Source organism: Vigna radiata, chromosome 7, assembly GCF_000741045.1.
Source record: "Vigna radiata var. radiata cultivar VC1973A chromosome 7, Vradiata_ver6, whole genome shotgun sequence".
Lineage (NCBI taxonomy): Eukaryota > Viridiplantae > Streptophyta > Magnoliopsida > Fabales > Fabaceae > Vigna > Vigna radiata.
The window spans coordinates 40,626,481-40,640,780 of NC_028357.1; the positions used below are offsets into that span (position 1 = coordinate 40,626,481).

Here is a 14,300-nt window from a genome sequence, read left to right on the forward strand (position 1 = left end):
TGGAAGTTAAGAGAATACTTTTTTTAAAATATTGCATAACAAAGAAATGCTGAAAAAGAATAGGAATATACAGTTCTTATACAGCAACTTGATATTATTCTTACAATTGTAAAAGTTTATTAAAACTCCCAACCAATTGTCATCCCTTTTTAGCTAAAAATGTGACCACTTCTATAATTTGTTAACCAAAAGAAAAAAAAAAAGTCATCAAGGAAGATTTTTCCCCATCTTTTTTGGACGTCTCTTAGTGTTTGATTGAGTAAACATTTCAATAAACACTTTTAAGAAAACAACATTAATTTGTATAAATTAGAACTTGTGAAGATAATAAATGAAAAATTAAAAATTAATCATCAGTTCTTCAACTGCTTTCTAAAATTATTTTAAAAATTAGAAATTTGTCATCAAGATGAGTGCAAGAAAATATAAGATGGCCAAGCTGATGAAGAAAAGTAGGATGAAAATAATAGTAAAATAATAGTGAAAACAGACTCAAAGAAAGCTTAAGCACAAAGGGTTTTATATACACAAACCTCCGGAAGAAAAAAAAAAAAAAAACTTCACATCCTCCAAACGCTATGCAGTTCTCCAAACTAGAAATCTTCGATTTTTACACTTGACTAGAAAAATGGGGAGAACAAATATGGAACATGGAAAACTTTATATATAATACCAACCTCAAATAATAGTAAGACCAAAAACTCAGTCATCACTCTCAATCCGCCACTTACTAAAACGACCTACTTAGAATTTTCTCTTTGAAAGCCCACAATGCATGCATTGTTAGAATAGTCACAGCATCCAACCCTGTTTCATTCGTGCCGGAGTACTGCACCAAATGCAATGATTTCTATGTCAAGGTTCTTCTTCCGCAAGCTGCACATTGTATCCATGCTTTATATCTGGAGAAAACCAAACCTCTGAAAATTACACACCATTTGAAAAAAAAATGCCACATAGATGGATATATACATATTGTTACTGCCCCCTCCCAATCAATATGCATTGCAGAGAGAAATTCCATTCAGTAATTAAAACTTATGTGGTTTAATATTGCGGGCATGTTATCTTTATACAACTATTGTTCTTTTCTTTCTATATATAGAGCACAAGCACAACCTATTCAACCAAATTTACTCTATTGCATGAGTATGAATTCTGACATTATAAAAAGAGCAATCAGCCGAGTTATTCAATGGTGTTATCATACTAGAAGCAAGGCAAGTACAGGAAATCTGGCTTATCGCACAAGCTTTCAGTGGACGACCTTGGTTAAGAAGGGAGGCTGGACGATGTTACAAACAAATGAAAGCTGTGAGTTTGCATCAATTTGACCACTATCATAATGAAAACCGAAAATCCAGAACTATCATAATTATCCAGTTTGCATCAATCAGGTAGGAACTATTATTTTCAAGATGTCTAAATTAAAGCGAGAGATACAGGTTATTGTATGCATGAACCCAACATATAACTCTCCACCACAACCTAAACTAAACCAAACAGACAGTAGGTGTCCTTTAGGGTGGGACAATGCCATTAAAAAGAATTTACATATCTATATTTCAAGTTGATAGGTCCTATTCTTTCTTACTTTTATTTTAAAATGCACACTCAAATATAAATAACAAGCCCAAAGTGGGATCACATAATAATGGAAATTAAAGACAAGGCATAGAAATAGGAAAGATGTAGTGAAAATACCTTTCATTGAAGGCTTGTCATAATCTTTCCTATCATCATCATTATTCCAATCACCGTCGTCATCATCACCCATATCATCCCTTCCATCATTTCCTATATCACTTTCACTAGCTGTCTCCCATTCAGAATCATCTGTCTCTGGACCATACATATCACCACCATCACCCTGACTATGGACCCCACCATGCTTAACAGCTGCCTCTCGGAATAACCAAGCAGCACGCATCTGCTTCTTAACTAAACGCTCTGCATAATCTGGAACTTTATTTTGCCTCAATGAAAGATCGGGATCGTTTGACTGAGAACACTCGTTTATAAATAAAATAGCATCTAACAAACTCTCTTTCGCTAATCCAAGCATGTCATTAGCTTGTGCTCGTCTCCAAAGGCTTTTGGCATGACGATTGACAGGTTTATGGAGACATAGTGCTCGGGTAGCATCACTAATGGCAGCCAAAGGCTGTTGCAGCAAAAGATGGCATTGAGCACGATTACTATATAGAACAACTCTCTCCTTCCTAGATCTCATAGGACACAATGCCAAAGCTTCAGAATATTTTGAAGCAGCTCCAGAAATATTTCCAGATGAGAACAAGGAATTTCCTTCAAGTTTGACAACCAGAGCAGCGGCCTGCTTAATATGTAGATCTTCCTTGGGCATATTCTTTTCCCACTTCAATCTCTGCTTTGAATTTAATATATCCTCAATCTGTTCTTTAGTACGACTACTAATGGAGCTTCGACCTGACCCTTGAGACTGGATGCATTCTTGAAGAACACTAACAATTGAATCACCGAGCTTTTTGTGATCACCCAGAGTTGTAATCTCCGCAAGATCAACTAATACTGGCACGACTTTATCAATCACCTACACAATACATGCCAAGGCCTTATTAAACACAAACCAATTTACAATATTCAAGTGATACAAACTTATAGTCATAATCTCTAGCAATTGGAGCTTGAATGAATAAATGAAAACATCATTGTTAGTATACATCCAGCTTATACTTTACAAATTCATTGGTGTATTGGCAAGGACCAGCCACCTTCCTTTTGGGACACTAATGAAAGGAAGTATTAACTAGTTTTACGTCACCTGTCTATAGATGATCAAATGAAATTGTCATAGAAACCAAATAGCTTAAATAAAACCATTATTTATTTCCTTCTCATCAGATTAGCATTCTTGTATTCAGAAATCATCTCATCCAGAAAATTTTCCTCGTCAGACCTCCACTTTCAATAAAATTTGCAAGTGAAATTAGAGAAATTGAAAAAGCCTTTTTAACCAAGGAAGAATACAAATAAGAGGAATGTAACGTGATAGATCTGAAAGGTGAAAGAGGCTTTTACTTTCATTTCCATTTTTCTTAAATTGAATTTAAGTTAGTTCAAGGCATAAGAAAGAATCAATTTTTACTGACATGCTAATCAACGCAATCTTTGAGACAATCACTAGTATTCCTTAGTGTTCATGAGTGCAAACAAGCTCAACATATATGAAAAACAAAAGAAGATGCCAACCCGGAGTTGAGAAAATTTCACCTTGTGACATGTATTGGGATCTTGAAGCAACCATAAAAGACAATCAATAGCCATATACTGCCAATCATCTGAAGAGCGAGCAATATTACACAATGCGTCAATAATACCAGGGCAACTGGCAACAGGTCCTCTACCAAGCTTTTGATGACAAATTGTTCTTAATAAGCCAATACCAGCTGGTGAATTCTCATTCACAAGTCCACCCCACATGCCAGGTAATTTTATCAGAAATTCTGGTTTGCATATGGTGGGAAGAAATTCATGTTTAAAAGCAAAGCAATTAATTAGCTGAAGGGACCAACACTGCAACTGACTAGCCCATTCCTCAGCCTTCCTGGACTCCATTTCAACACCACCCATACCACGCGTAAGCAGATCACAATGATAACTAAGCCTTCTATCGACATATTGGTAGAAGTGTGAATAAACTATTTCAAGGGAACTCATTGCCAATTGAATGGAGAGCTCAAGAATTTCACCATTGCTTGCTATGGCAGGAAAAGTGCTGGCATATGTAGCCAAGTGTCCCAATGCTCTAACTGCCACCCTCTGCTCAACCCAAGTTAATCTGCCTCGTAAAAGCTCAACCAAGGGAGGAATGACCCCTGCATGCACAGCACTTTCTGCAAATTCCTCCATATTCATAGTGTAGGAACCAATTATATGAGCTGCATAATAAGGAATATATATATTTTGATCATGAGAAAGCCAGCGCCGGTTCTTCAGTCCCTTCCATATGAGAGCAGCCATGCATTCAAAAATTCCTAGCTCTATGAATTCCGGGTCATTTGGATGAGCCATAGCCGTGTTCCAAAGGCCACTGATAGGGAGAACCTGACCATCATCGTCTTGAATTGGAAGCTCTCTAAAGAATTTCAATACACTAGCTCGGCGCTTGCTCGGATTCCCTTCCTTCATGACACAAAAAAAGCATCCGGGGTATGGACAGTCCGATGAAACTTTATCCATGCTCGACAAATTGGAATAACAACCTCGAACATCAACAAATTAATTCCTCATCAGGTGGCTGAAGCAAGAAAACCACTTCCAAACTGCACACCAGTAACAAAATCAAATCAGTAATCAGCGCAACCCTTGACACATACCAACCAAAAGACCAATTCTTCTACAGTTCCCTAAACAACATTGGATTCTCAGAAAGAAAAAGTATACAAAAAAAAATGCAACCTATCGATTAATTTTTACAAACATTTCCCCATACCCACACTGATAAAAATGCCCAACTCGTTGCAGAACAAAACCTACACAAAATGGTCCAAGTCAAAAATTGATTTTTAGCGCTTATTCTCCACCAGCCTTGAAAGAGACAAAGACGCCCACACACATAACCAAACATTTAAATTACTAGCAAAAACTCAGACTTTCAGCATTTATTTTCCCCCTTTCCATCTGAAATAGTAAGGGTAAAGAAACAGTGATTTCTGAACAAGAAAAAAAAACCCATAAATATTCTCACTTAAAAAGTCAAACCCAGAGTGAATCACGGGAAGAGACAGGGCAAGAACAGGATCATACTACCTAGCTAGTACCTACGAACTACTCACAGCATCAACATTCCCACACAAGTCAACCAAATTTCCACTAAATAAAAACAATTCCATTTTGTCTTCAGCGAGTTGCAGAATCGATTACGCACTACGCAGTAGCGAAGACCGATTTTCCTGTGGCGCAATCGATTCCACCACGCCAAAAAAAAGGGGTAGGTGATAAAATTACCCTCCGCTGCGTAACGGTCTTCTCACAGTAACAGGCAAAGCAGAGCACAGACGCTGTGAAAGAACAAGAGAGTTAAGAGGAGTAAACGGTGAGGAGAAGGTGCGTGGTCGTTTCAGCAAAGCTTCGTTTACAGGGAAGATCGGCTATGTTTGTAAACGACAGATCCAAATTTGTCGTCGTGGATTACAACCTGAGACCGTTTCATGTCGGAATTCACGTGCTCCTTGGATGCTTTGTGAACTTTTCGCTCTCTCTCTATCTCTCTCTCTTTCTCTCACGCTTTTCTCACAGCACCGTCATCTTTTGATCTAGGTTAAATTCCAGTGAAAGAAAGAGAAAGGAGAAAAAGAGAGTGAGGAATGGAGAAGGAAGACAACGGAATAATGCTGAGCCTCCACTACTCTGTACTATACAAGTATAAATTTTAAATGATTGGTTATTATTTTAAATAATGATTTAATTCAATTTTTTTTTACCCATTTCACTAAAAAAGGAGAGATATAATTTTTCTTTCAAAATATATATTTTTAAAAATGGATGAAGAAATTAATATAATTAGGTTAATTACATAATATTTTCTTTCATAATTGTTTGTACGTATTACGACAACAATATAGTGCTCACTTACGTCGCTGTCGTCATGCCAGGAAAATATTGCTTGAATAGAAATATATATTTTTATAATCTCTTAATCTTTAATTTTTTACCGTTGCATAATTTCCGTCGCAAATTCTCGATTTTAATTATTTTCTTCTTTCGGTATTAATTTTAATTTCTTAACTTAAATTTGTATGAATTTTGGATTGGTATTTTTATTGAAAATTATTTATTTATTCTTTATATTTGAATGGGCTGTGTTTGGGCATGACCCCATCAATGGGGCCAATTGCGCACTAGCGTGTAATGTTGAAGTGCATGGGCCAATCAGATACAAACCCATGCATAGGAACAGTGAGAGATAAATCAAAAAGTGAAGAGCTGAATGACCCAATACACAACTCTTTTTAAAAAAATAATATTATTAATTTAATAGTGACTGAATTACATTTCCTTTTCCTAGTAGGTGCAATTATTAGACTGTTGGCCTCTTATTTTAAATTATCTTTTCAAGACAAAAATAATTAATTGAGCAATCAAACTTTATTTATATATATATATATATATATATATATATATATATATATATATATGATAATCACATTTTTTTCAAAATTTTATTTGCGTGATATGCAAATTTCTACGGTGTAACATACTTTTTTCCTGATTATAGAATCGGAATACCACAAAAAATTGGAGTAACAGAACTAGTAAGTATACTTACCTTGAGATTGTTTAATGGTTATGTTTTAAAATTATCCAAAACTTTAAAATTATACATCCTAACGTAATAGTATTTTTTTGGTTTCAGTTGTCTTGAGTTTTATTCACCGATACACGATCCTTTAATAAATTTCTTTAATCTAATTGTTTAATTGGATAATTTTCTTTTTTTTAATAAATGAAAAATTGTTTACTTAATTGAATATGTTATTGAGTAGTGTTTCAGTTATGGAATCCGAGACTGAAGACTCTCGATCCGTCTTTAAGTCAGTAGGATCACAGAAAGGTTAATGTGAATATGATTAGACTAAAAGTAATTTACTTTGTTGTTAAGTCTGTATTTATAGGCACTAGGTCCGATAATTGTCATTAACTGCCTGTAACTATCGTATCTTCCGTTTTCCCTTATGTAATATTCGCCTATTAAGGCCATTAATTACCTTTTAACACTGCCTTCAACGTTCCTTTACCGTTCGATCATGTATTCGCTTCCTCAGCTCCCATCCGATCTGTCCCATATTGCCCCTCGCACCAGACCCGACCGGCCGGTTGCCTCCCCATACTACACATTATAAATATACAACTTTTTCATGTAGTTTTTACATTTTTCAAAAGAAAAAGGATCAAAACATTATAATAAAAAAAGATTATAAATTATAAAATATAGAATATATCTTGCCTTTCTTTCAATTCTAATTTATAGTGTTGGATTTTATAATTTCCTGCACTATCATTTATTTATGTGTATCATTTGATCGTAATAAATGAATAACCAACCACAAAGAAAGCACAAGGATAAATTTATTTATTTTTATAAAGTTCTAACAGATAGAGATCTTAATTTAAACAAAACTTTAATAACACAACCACAATATTTAATACATGAAATCATTTAATTAGAACAAGCAATTTACATTGTAGATCAACATGTGTTGAGCAAAATATGCATTAAGTCATGCATATAACATAACACTCTTTGTAGTGAATTTAAGCAAAATAACCATTGCGACTTGATTCAAAACTATTATGACAAGATAAATTCTCTATAACATTGCCAAAGTGATTATATTTCAAACTCAAATCCTGATACAGGAATCTCCTTGAACTCTGACTACCTAAACTTCATTTTCTATACGAGTCTGTGTGTTTAGTAGAGTTAGGATAACTCAAGACTAGGACCCTAGCTCAATACATATGCTAACCATGCCTAAATGAAGCAATTCTCCTTATAATTACTTTCATTCACAATACAATCCACTTGAGATTTATGTTAAATGAGCAACCAACAGTCCTGCAACACTTAACGTCCCAATGCATTGGAGCTTACTGTGTAGTGAGTGCCCAATTGTATCTGGGAAACCCTTGGCACAGAAAATTTTGACGCTCACTAGAGTACGTTTGATAAAACTTAGGTGGTGTTCGATGCCAAGAGCCTTGGGGTTCACTACCAGAAGGGTGTTCAAGTTATGCACAACACCTTGACAGATATCAACATTTTTTCCTTTATGCGTTAGATGGGCTTAATGATCTATTCAAGCATTTTACTTTTTTTTTTTACATTCCTTAAAGCAAGTGTCCTTTGATTGAAAACATTTCATATAGTACCATTCAACCAATTTGATGATATTAAACTTCATAATTTCATATTTAAATCATACGACCCTAACAAAGCAATCAATCAAATTTCATAATTTGAACAAGTGCAACTAAATCAATTCACTAATAAGATCAAGTCATTGCATCACAGTTCACAAGCCAATCAGGAAATCATTTAGTTCATTCACATACACCAAACACACACATATTTGTACTTAGAGAAATTAAAAATTATAAGATTTCCTTGCCTTTTTGAGACCACTTTTTACTTACTCCTTTTGGAGCTTTATTCTCCACAAAATAATCTAACTATACAAACAAAACTACGATTAGAAATCTAAGCATATCCCTATGGTCATTGGGTTATTTTGAGTCACATGAATAAAATTACAAATCACATACAACTTAAAACACTCATTAACTTGTATCAATACCAAATTTTGTCTGGATAAATATTTTTTAATATATGTGCGTATATGTGTGCACACACACACACACATATATATATATATATATATATATATATATATATATATATATATTTAAATATCATTTCACAAATAATAATAATATATAAGAAAAAGTGAAAAATAATAAGCAATTTGAAAATAAAATATTCAAAAAATCAGAAAATTTACAAAATTAGAAAATAAAAAAATTCAAATTCAAATTAAAAAATAATGAAAATAACAAATAAAGAAACTGAGAAGAAAAGAATAAAAAGAAAGAATAAAAATAATAAATGAGAAATATAAAAATAAATTAATTAAAAAATATTAAACTGATTGTTTTTGTTGGAGTTAGTAAGCCCACTTTTAATCACACTTCTTTTTCTCTTCTCGCACCTCTTATTTCTTTTCACACCGTTCTCTTATTTCACTTAAAAACCTTTCCAATCATAGGTTACCACATGACATTGACATATTCTTTTCGTCTTAAAGTTTGACATCTTTTTTCTCTTTCTTTTGTCATGTTTTTTGAATTTCCCACGTGAAACCTATTGCACTCACGTTTCCTACGTCACTCTAACATAAAATATTACTTTTTATATATTGTTTTCCGATTTCTAATTACTTAATCATTTAATATAATAAAATTTAAAAAATATACTTACTTTTATTTCTTAAAGTAATATTATTTAAAATATATATATATATATATTTTGACGATAAAATATAAAAGAAAACGGTCATGAAATAATTTTGTCATAAAAAATTTATCAATAAAAAATTATATTTATCATTCTTATATTAATATTTTTATTATTCAATAGTTTTCTTTTCTTTTCAATATATAAAGTTTAAATTAATTTTATTTAAAAAAATTAGCATTAATGATATGTACATAAAACTCTATATAAGATTTTAAATAATTATATTTAAAAAATAATAAATTAAAATATCATATTTAATAATTCATTTCAAAAATTTAAAATGTATATTTATAAAAAAAAGTTACACTACTCAATATTATGATTTTTTTTTCTTAATAGTTCATTTTAAAAGTATAACAAATATATTTGTAATAAAAAAATCATACTTATTAGCGTTATAATTTTTGTTTTACATTTTATTAATTAATTTTCTACTATTTTTAACTTCATGTAACAACTTACAATTTTAATAAGATTAAAACAAAAGGGTAAAAAACTAACAAAATCACTCTCTTAAAATACATCATTTGTCTTAAAATAAATCATTAATGTATTTATTTCTCATGTATAAAAACATACATTAAACCTATATTGATTATACCAATCTATAAACACACATTACATAAGTGTATAAAAAAAAATTAAATTCAGTTTAACAATATAATTGGATAATTTTATCTATGCATTGATTAGACGACTACATAAAAAAAATTAGACAAATTTAATAATATACATTAAACAAGTCTATTATATATTAACTAGACAATATAGTAAAAAACATTAAACGAGCTATTTCATTCATTAATTAAATGAATATAATAAACATTATCAAATAGGTCTTGCAATACATATTAGACCAATATGTTCATATCCTAATTAGATTAATATAACAAAAAACAATACACAAGTCTAGCTATATACATTAGATGAGTTTGTATATATATTAATTAGATGAGTATGTATAAAAAAATTAGACGAGTTATCTCATTAATTTATTAAACAAATATAATAAAAAGCATCAAACAGGTCTATCAATGCACTTATTAAACAAGTATAACAATACACATTAAATGAGTTTATCCATACAATAAATGGACAAGTATAATAAAAACCATTAAACGAGACATCTTATACAATGATTACCACGAGTCTAGGAACACTCATTAGAGCAGTTTGTTCAAACACTAATTAGACGAGTCTACCAACAACATACATTGATAAGATGACCTTATCAATATACATTAGACAAGTCTATCTAATAAGGGATTTTCAAGTGGTGCGAATTTGAGAAAATCCTCGGATTTAAAAAATTCGACGTTAATTGACTTCGAATATGGAACAATCTGACGTCGGACATAGAGCAAATTGACATCAGATATTGCTCTATGTCCGATGTCAATTAACGTCTATTGCATTTATAACAGACGTTAATTGATGGCTGTTGTAATTACAACAATTGTCAATTTATGGGCTTTTTGTTTTAATTTTTCGTTAGTATTTTCTTCCACCGAAACCATGAAAAATCAATATAGAATACAAGAATACACCACAAAAATTTCCAAAATTTTAGAAGTAGTAACAACCAATGAAAAGTGCACTAATCAATGAAAATGCAACAACCAATACACATAAAATATAAAAAATAAAACTAACTGTGAAAGTGAGGCAGTAGACAGGTGCCGCTATGGGGGTGAGCAAAAGACAACCATTACCAAAGAGAGAAAAAAGGATAACTCACGATGTTCCAAATGGTGTTTATACACGAAACTAATTAGTTAAAATGAAAGGAAATCATACAAAAGTCATCAATCAACGAACATTTATGTTAAGCGGAAGAAACATTATCTTTAGTGGTCACCGAAGAGAACTCAATGGTGCTCCAAATGGTGTCTATGCATGAAACTGATCAATTAAAATGAAAGGAAATCATATATAAATTCATCAATAAATGAACATTTGTGTTAAGTGGAAGAAACATTACCTTTGGTGGTCGCCGAAAGCTTCCCTAAAGACGTTCGACCCGCAACGAAGAAAGTGCACACAAAAATAGTGTAGCAAGTGTTCTTTCTCGCGCTCTTAAAATATCTTCACGCTCAAATTAACGTCTGTTCCTCTAACCAATAGACGTCTAATGGGTTTCTTAAAATATCTTTGTGTTCAAATTTTTATGAATTTGAACACCAATAGACGTCTGTTCTCTGACCAACAGACTTCAAAAAGACAATGAACGTCTGTTCCTCTGACCAACAGATGTCTAATGGGTTTCTTAAAATATCTTCGCGCTCAATTTTTTACGAATTTGAACTCCAATAGGCATCTGTTCTTTGACAAATAGACTAATGGGTCTCTTAAAATGTATTCACGCTTAACTTTTTATGAATTTGAACACTAAAAGATGTTTGTTCTCTGACTAACAGATTTCAAAAAGTCAATTAACGTATGTTCCTTTGACCAACAAAAGTCTAATGGGGCTCTTAAAATATCTTAGCGCTCAATTTTTTATTAATTTGAAAACTAAAAGATGTCTGTTCTTTCACCAACAGACTTCATAAAGGCAATTAATGTTTGTTTCTCTGACCAACAGACGTCTAATGAGTCTCTTAAAATATCTTCACACTCAATTTTTTATGAATTTGAAAACTAAAAGACGTTTGTCCTTTGACCAACAGACTTCAAAAAGGCAATTAAGGTATGTTCTTCATGGCACATCATCATCCATTAACTTCGTTAACTTATATTTAATGAAAGGGACCAATCTGACCCACTATTTTAAAAGTTAGGACTAACGTAAAACACTTTTATAACGAGGGACTAAATTGAGATTTTTCAACCAAAATAGGGACTAAATTGGTTATTAAACCTATATTTATTTATATACTATAAATCGATAATATCTTTAATCGATGTGAAATTTCTAATACTTTATTTTGATAAATATGACTGCAAGAAAACGAAAATAATGTTTCAGATCATGCATGCTCTTCTGCATAACCCTATAAGGTCAATATACTTAATTATTAACTATATCTTACCACAACTTTGCACACCATCTCATGATTCACAAAACTAGAAACCTATTTGCACAAAATGTATTTTGTTAAAGATATTACAGAAAGTCTTGAAAAACAGTTTTAATCTTTGTGCTTGTTGTAGTTAAAATGTAATTTAGAATTATATTTGCATATTCAATTGTATTTTAGTCATAATATATTGAATTGTATTTTAATGATAATATAGAATAATTTATTTCAAATAAAAGATGAANACCAGCTTTACATTTTCTTTTATAAAAGATATTGAGTTTAGAAACTATCTTTAGTCATCTTACAGTCAAATTAACTTAAGTTTAGACATTAATTTATGCATCTCCCTAAACAAACCCTTCATATATATAAACTGCATTGGTGCATGATCAAAATGCAAATGCATGTATAGAAAACAAAAGTCTAAAAAATAGACCTCTTACCAAACATCACTTTCAAGTTATGATATAGCCGTACATTGAGCTGGAGAATGGGAAGCATCACAAATAATTAAAGGTCATTAGTACATTAAAAACTTTTAATGTTCTATATTGGTTTTTAGAATCGACATAGATAATATCCACATAAAATCTTTTTACTTTTTATGTTGATTATCCTTAAAAAAGTTCACATTCTATATCAATTTTGAATCTATCATAAAAAAAACTCATTTACAAATATAGAATATGTAATAGAAATCACTATTTTACGCTGTTTTTAGTCACAACTTGCATAAAAAGTAATATTCTTTTTTACCACAACATTATCTTATCTCACATAATAAAACCTGCATATACTATTTACCATACCAAATTAGAATTACAACATAAATTTTTAGATCAATCCTGATAATATAAATATTAAATATATATATATTTACATATAAACTTTTTAAAACATATAATAACTAATATCATTTTCTATGAATCCACAAAAGAAAGGATGTCCACTACTCACGAACTTTTTCTAAGACTTCTTCCAATGGAGACACATAATTGAAAATATACACAATCNATAATATTTGAGTAAACAATATTTAATATTTGAATTAATTATATATATTATCATATTTTATAAGTTAACAACGGATATAATTTTATATATACCTCATCGAATAATATCCATATTTATAGATTTTAGATTGTACATAATTTTACATCTACTTAATGTACGACCATTCATGTATGTTTGAGAAAACATCTTACTTATTGGTTCAATACGTTTTAATTTTTTTTCTCCTTTTAGAAACGTTTTAATAAAAATAATTAAGAGAAAAAAAAACCCATAAACTAACGTATCATAATGCGAGCTACCTTATTATACCTTTCTAAAGAATAAACTACAGAATTATTCTTCAACTTCAAATAAAATATACCTAATATATTACCCCATTTGTGTATAACATTTTCCCACGCTGAAATCTCCACAAGGATGAATATTATAGTTGTAGGTCTACTTATAGATATTTTTTTCTCATAGTCAATAACACTCTTTAACTTAAGACATTTTAATGATTTCGATTAGGTCAATTATGTATATTAATAATATTTAGTTTTTTTTTTTAATTTCTCTTGATATTTTTATTCCTTTAACATGCTGTCTATCTTTAAAAAAATATTTTCATCTATCATGTAGTCTATTATTAGACAACACATAAATATGAATTTTATGTTGGAAATGTCTAATATTTAGTATGATAGAAATTTTATATCAAATATTTTAATAGTTGCATCACGCAGTTGTTATTTTAAATGAAGATGGACCCCATTAACTATGTTATATATGACAAGTTTGTATGGTCTTTTTTTTTTCTCTATGCAACTTTATATTTGTCATTCTACGCATTTTAATTCAAATTATATCAACTCACTTATCATTATACACTTTGGCTCTTAAATCCAATTTTATGAAATGAAATTCGCTTTTACTTCTCAAATTTTGTAATGATGATTATTCGCTTGTAAATAATTTCAATGATTATTTACAAGACAAGTTCAATGATGATTACCGTTGTTCTTTAATGGAGAAGTAACAAGATGAGATGCTCTCTTCACAGTACAAGATCCATGAAGATATAGAGGAGGATTTAGAAGAATCGAATGAAAGAGACGGAGAAGAAGAAAATTCTGAAGACGGAGGAAACGATGCTTCGTAAAAGTTTTTTTGTAGAAACTCTGAAATCTAGCATTTCATATGATGATGAATTTGAATAAAGTTTA

At 30.8% G+C, this 14,300-nt stretch overlaps 1 protein-coding gene across 2 annotated transcripts; it reads right to left on the bottom strand.

The window, feature by feature from the left end:
• Positions 1 to 443: 443 nt before the first annotated feature.
• Positions 444 to 5,392, bottom strand: LOC106768746. 2 transcript variants are annotated; one of them, XM_014654037.2, is made up of 4 exons: positions 4,990 to 5,392; positions 3,253 to 4,304; positions 1,705 to 2,572; positions 444 to 902 (listed from the first exon to the last, which is right to left on the bottom strand). In XM_014654037.2, the coding sequence occupies exons 2-4, from the start codon at positions 4,219 to 4,221 to the stop codon at positions 856 to 858; spliced, it is 1,884 nt and encodes a 627-aa protein (XP_014509523.1). In that variant the 5' UTR covers positions 4,222 to 4,304; positions 4,990 to 5,392; the 3' UTR covers positions 444 to 855. The 2 variants fall into 2 exon arrangements, with proteins under 2 accessions (XP_014509523.1, XP_014509524.1); XM_014654038.2 differs by having other exon boundaries at positions 4,910 to 5,392.
• Between the last annotated feature and the right edge of the window lie 8,908 nt (positions 5,393 to 14,300).

Bases quoted from the DNA above. Each gene is read 5' to 3' on its own strand.
- LOC106768746 (XM_014654037.2), bottom strand. From the start codon at position 4,221: ATGGATAAAGTTTCATCGGACTGTCCATACCCCGGATGCTTTTTTTGT. The intron at 2,573-3,252 runs GTGAAATTTTCT...TGTATTGTGTAG, and splicing joins ATCCCAATACATGTCACAAG to GTGATTGATAAAGTCGTGCC. The intron at 903-1,704 runs GTATTTTCACTA...GGTTTTCTCCAG, and splicing joins TGACAAGCCTTCAATGAAAG to ATATAAAGCATGGATACAAT.